This window comes from Pseudochaenichthys georgianus, chromosome 23, assembly GCF_902827115.2.
Source record: "Pseudochaenichthys georgianus chromosome 23, fPseGeo1.2, whole genome shotgun sequence".
Classification (NCBI taxonomy): Eukaryota; Metazoa; Chordata; class Actinopteri; order Perciformes; family Channichthyidae; genus Pseudochaenichthys; species Pseudochaenichthys georgianus.
In genome coordinates, this window is record NC_047525.1 from 6,493,144 (window position 1) to 6,499,143 (window position 6,000).

The 6,000-nt window shown below is 41.8% G+C and overlaps 1 protein-coding gene across 2 annotated transcripts in view; it reads left to right on the forward strand.

Annotated features, from left to right (window-relative positions):
• LOC117439114 (protein NLRC3-like) overlaps positions 1-5,374 on the forward strand; it is a 33,052-nt gene extending 27,678 nt beyond the window's left edge. For both annotated transcript variants that reach the window (XM_034074865.2, XM_034074866.2), the window contains exons 6-9: positions 1,566-1,739; positions 2,132-2,302; positions 4,343-4,383; positions 4,551-5,374. In XM_034074865.2, coding sequence (XP_033930756.1) covers positions 1,566-1,739; positions 2,132-2,302; positions 4,343-4,383; positions 4,551-4,564 — 400 coding nt within the window. In that variant the 3' untranslated portion in view covers positions 4,565-5,374. The remainder of the gene's footprint in view (positions 1-1,565; positions 1,740-2,131; positions 2,303-4,342; positions 4,384-4,550) is intronic.
• The last annotated feature ends 626 nt before the right edge of the window (positions 5,375-6,000 follow it).

The window sequence follows — 6,000 nt, forward strand, 5'->3', positions numbered from 1 at the left end:
GGCCTCATTTATGCTGACATATTCTTATGTCTAACCAAATTTCAGTGAGACAGCATATATCGATATTATAATCTGATATTAAATCATTTACCAATATTGCTTTAGATCGCTAGAGATCTTATGTTTAGAGACCACATTTTATATCCGTTTTGTTGCACTGTAGTAGTTGTTACATTTACTTTGATTAGGTTATTATGTATGACACCTCTATTAGGTTTTACCTTAAATTGTCCTTGGGCCAGACACAAACACAGTTAATATTGGGTATTTATTGGGTTCTTGGGAATTCCTATGAATGACTGCCCAGGAGAGAGCAGTAAGAGAGCGTGTAAACTGTGACTCCGCCTCCTGGTCTCAACTTCCAGTTTGTTCATGGATTAAGTCCACAAAGCCCTGAAATGTTTGCCGAAATGAGATCTGCACCTTCCAAGTAGGATGAATGCAGTCTCTCTTAATCAGACCAGGTTTTCCCCAGAAGGCTGTCCAATTATTTTACGAAGCCCACATTGTTTTGCTGGGCACCACCAAGACAACCAGCGCTTGAAATGATGACATGCGGCCTATACATTGTCGTCATTGATCAGATTGGGGAGGGGGACCAGAGAAGATTACGGTGTCCGACATTGTTTTTAGCTGCATAATCTACACACCGACTCCACATTAAGTTTGGTGCATTCTGATTGGCGTAAACGAACGTCATTACCACCGACGTGAATAACAATCCTACTGTATTTACGTTTATTTTTAGCCAGCAGTTTAAGATGTGCCTCAACGTCGCCCGCTCTGGCCCCCGGAATGCATGTGACTGTGGAGGCTTCGGTCTCTAAATTCACGTGTCTCATAATAGAGCTACCAATAACCAGAGTTGGCTTCTCAGCGGGTGTCTCGCTGAGTGGGGAAAATGTGTTAGATACGTGAACGGGTTGGTGGGGACCTGCGGGTTTCGTGTTATGCCTCTTCTGAACAGTCACCCAGTCTCCCTGCTGCTCGGGAGTTGCCGGGAGACGGCTAAGAGGAGCTACCTTTTGCCGGTCCGCACCGGCTAACATGGGCTTTACTGTAGCTGAGTTACTTTCTAAGATGCGGAGCCGGGCTTCTATGGCTATGATTCCCGCCTACAACCTAACAACTATACTACATTTAACACATGTATATCGGTACCAGTAAAGGAGGTAGGGAAGTAACCAAACATGAGACAGGTAGAGCAGGAAATAGCACCCGAGGGTGGGGAAAGAGCCATGGCTAGCTATTAAGCTAAAGTAGCTACCGTTAGCAAACCCGAAAAGAGTGTAGGCAACAGTGGAGTTACAGTCGCTAAGAGAAGGAGAGTTGTGAGTGCTTAAGCTGTAGTAACGTGTGATTACAACGTCAGGCAGTTGCCGTGATCAAGAGTTTTAAAACGATCGATTAAGTTAAGATAATAAGCTATCAGCAGCAGAACAGGCACACGGGATACCCGGAGGTGACAACAACAACAACCGGAAGTTACAACACGCTTACCGCAATAGTGAGGGTCCGTGTCGAAACACCAGTTTCTAAAGTTACATCATGTTTTCTTTATTCAGACTGTGGAGCTGCAGTTTGTTGGAGATCAGCTGTTCTGCTCTGATCTCGGCTCTGAAGTCCAACCCCTCCCATCTGAGAGAGCTGGACCTGAGTAACAACGATGTGAAGGATTCAGGAGTGAAGCTGCTGAGAGATCTTCTGGAGAGTCCAGACTGCAGACTGGAGACTCTCGAGTTAGTTCATTGACTCTCTGTTACTGCTGGAGATCTCATGTTTCATTAGTTATTCAACCTGATTCTTCTACATCATTAACTTACATCCATTAAGTTATAAATATTCTTTTATTCATACTTTCATTTGTAGGTACTAAAGTAAGAACTGCAGAGACAAATGTTGACTAATTCTTAAAGGAACTGTAATAGATGTTAATTGTTTAAATTAAATCTATGTTTTTAATATTTAGTAAACGATAACGTCTGAATACAGTTAACCTGAAGTAATACTAGTTTTACATGATAAAGTTGACTTTCTGAAGAAGACATATGTTTTTGTTCCCATTCATTTCAATGTTGAGTAACACATCTGATTATAAACTGATTTTTATCCTCATGTTTTCTTTATTCAGACTGGTTAACTGCAGTTTGTCAGAGATCAGCTGTTCTGCTCTGGCCTCAGCTCTGAAGTCCAACATCCATCTGAGAGATCTGGACCTGGGTCTCAACGATCTGAAGGGCTCAGATGTGAAGCTGCTGAGAGATCTTCTGGAGAGTCCAGACTGCAGACTGGAGACTCTCAGGTCAGTAAGGGGTCTCTGCTGGTTCAGCGGTATTGTATTAAACACAAGGAGGTGTTTCTCTCACTGGGAAAACAGATCAGTGATGTTACCCACTGACTAGGGGTGTAACGGTTCACAGAGGTCACGGTTCGGTTCATACCTCGGTTTGGGGTCACGGTTCGGTACGGTTTCGGTACAACAAGGAAAAGCAAAAAAAAGTCCCAAATGCATTTTTTTTTAACAGTAGTGCAAGTTTTGGTATGAAAATAAGGAACTCTAACATTTGGAATCATTAACTGTATTACACAGTTAAAAACAAACCACAAACAGTAACACACACACTCAGATGGCCATATTATTTATAATGGCTGATGTCAAACAAAAAGGTTAAATAAGCTGAACAACTAAAAAGAATGTCTTGAAAATATTTAAATAAATAATAAGAAAGTGTTTCAATCACAATCAATAAAAGGCAACACAGAACTGTATAACATCTCCTGATGTCAAAATAATAAAATAAATACAATGATAAATATAAAACAAAAATAAAATATGTGTAATTAACTTGAGTGTGTGAGGCCATTATGCCTAAATAAAGGTACTCGAGCTTTACTCTATTTTCAAGTTTTTCTTCAAAAAGACGAGTTAGTCTACGTTGTCAGTAGTGAGGGCAGATCTGTTGGCGGTAACTATATCACTTGCCGTCGAGAAATTCCTCTCGCTGGGGACTGAGACCGACTCGGATGTGATTGAGCATGTTTGACGTGTTACCACCAGCATATCGCACCGCTGTCGAACAACGCCGACACACCGCTCTCGTCCGATCCACAACTCGCACCCCATCATTGTTGTAGTCCACAGGGAACCCGACATGTTCCCACACAGCTGATTTAAAAGCAGCAGGTGGGTCTTCTAGCTCCTGTGTGTTGTGTGAACTCGCCATAGCTACTAACTGTTCTTCTTCATGTATTCAGGGTTCATTTTGTTGTGTTTTGTTCTTGTTCTTCATTTGTTATTTACGGACGGCTGGCTTTTAGGCGCAATACCGCCCCCTGGATTATATAGTGTAATACTGCCCTGAGTGACAGACTTTTTTCCCAGTCGTAAAAAAAGGCGTATTTGCCGTGTGACTGCATGTGCCGAACCGTGACGGTACGGGACGAATACGGATACCGTTACACCCCTACCACTGACTGCAGGCTCTTTCATTCTTCCATCAACTATAGAAGGCCAGCTGAAAATGCAAAGTCACACTTTAGTAATCAACTCTCTAACAGACATATGGGGTTTTACAGAAGAGTGGGAAAGGTAGTCTGTTCTTATGGGATGTTTTTTAGTTTCTAGACCAGGGGTGTCCAAACTGCGGCTCGGGGGCCAAATGCGGCCCTCAGCAAATTCTGAAAGTATAATGAAATATGAGCCCACACATGAAACTTGTGATTGTCTTCTAAATATATATGTAAACATATTACACAGTAGTATTCATATGTTAATAAGCCCACTTTAAAATAAATGCAGTTCATTAAAGCTGAAACATTTCCTAATAAATCTAACTTGATAAGAGAAAAGCCCAATAACTTATTTTTATAACAAGCGTGAAATAAACCCTTCATATTTCCTGTAATTATAATCAATCAGAAGCTCCTGTTTTAAGGAATGAGCTGCTAACAGAATAAAGTAAACCCTCTGGAGAGCTGAGAGCTGTTTTGTTTCTTAAAGGCATCTTCAAGTAACAAGCATCATTTACCTTCATTTGATTGATGTTTTCTGACTTATAACTTAACTTAATTGGCAACATACCCCTAGAGAGGGGCCCAGACCCTTTATTATATGTTCTGTATGTGGTCCTCTTGTGAAAAAAGGTTGGACCCCCCTGCTCTAGACCAATGACTGGTTACGTCCTGTAATGCAGCTGAGAGCTGTGGCAGGCAGTCGTAGTGTTTGCAGAGAAGATATGATGGGAAGTTAAAGCATGAGATCAGGACCTCTGAAGCTGACTCAAAGAACAAACACTTATTTAAACTGGATCTAAAACTGTTGGATTGGTGTTCATCCCGACAGGATCAGAGGAGAGACGATCAGAGCCAAGATCCAGAAGAACTGTGAGTACTGAAACCATATCCTCCATTCATCAGATATTGAACTATTTAATGGAGCATGACCTCAGAGGAACAACAACACCCTTCTTTTCTCTCTTCATCATTTTAGCTGTTTCTCTTTGTTTAATTATTATCGTCATTATTCTCTCTCTTTCACCTTCTCCTCTCAGGTGACAGGAAGTGAAGACACTCTGGTGATGCCTTGCTTCTTTCTGAAAGGGGAGGACACCTATCTGCCATAGTTTTTTCCACCTGACGACTGAGTTCGGCATCGTGGGTTCCAGTTGGGGTGAGAGAATCTGGGGGGCATCCGATGGCTCCTGAATAGGGAGGCCCTTGGAGTGTCTCTAACCTAATGATAATAATAATAATAATGCAGTTTTGTTTGTAAAGCACCTTTCATTACTAAAAGTAATCTCACAGTGCTACAAGGGGGGGAAGCAGATGGTTGGTTGTAGAATGGAGGTTGCGTGTGGAGGTTTGTGAGGAGAGTAGTTCCTTGAGGTATGAAGGAGCGTTCCTGTGGATGCTGTAGGGAAATATTTGTATGTATTCATGTTAGCAAACTATGAATAAGCTTAAAATGGGAAATGATTTGTGTAGAAAACTGTGAGCTGGATTTGGGGCCTGTTGACATGTGGTATTGAGAACAAAGGAAGATGGGGGAAGGTGAGGGTTTGACTTACATTCAACTCAGATCTAGAAGATAATGAAGCTAAGCTACTGTGATTGGGGAGACTTAATATGTGAGGTGTTGGTGATATTTGGGCAGCCAATCATGGAGGTCTGGAAGGGAGGATCAGATAACTCCTCCCATTGTAAGCAATGTATTAAACACAGGAACCACGCTGTGTTCAGCCTCTTTCCTCTGGCTGGCTCACGTGATTATCAGGTAAATATGGGATCCCAAAGATAACTGTATTTAATTTGTACTGTATTGATTGTATTGCATTGTCATATTACCATTTAAAGTATATTATTGTTTTAACGGTTACTTGGTAGCACTGGATTCCTTCCTGTATGATAACCAGCTTGTTAGGGACGCGCGGAGATTTGGAAAGCGGACCAGTTGTCCCTCAAAATCTCTATCAAATGGTGACTCGACGTGCCTGATAAACAAAGCTGTGGAAGAATCCGGACGACCGGAATGGGTCGGGAACAAACGCTTTCAAACATCTCAGACAATCAGCAGGGCCCTGCACAATAAGACAAAAGGTATGCAAACGACTGTTAAGAAAATCAACTGTCTGTAATTGGATATGCTAAAACTTTAGGATTGTCTGTAGGCGTTTCACAGTGTTTTTAAAGTTTAAATGGAATATACAATGCATATTTTACTATGTTAGGAAAGTTATATACAAAACGTGAACGTTGATCGCAAGGTAGACAGAAAGTCCTGCGTAACGTAAATAGAGCAGTTTGGCGTGGACCTACAGCTAGCTTATTCCTGAGTGGCGTGGAAACGGTGCAGTTTGTGGGTTGCGAGGTTTTATTCCTGCACGACAAAACCTGGAAACTCGATATTTTAGATCGGGTCGCCGTTTAAAACTGGGGTTAAATAACAGACCAAGGCTGAAAGCTAAATGCCAGAGGTCTGTTATATGTAAATCGAGGGAGAGA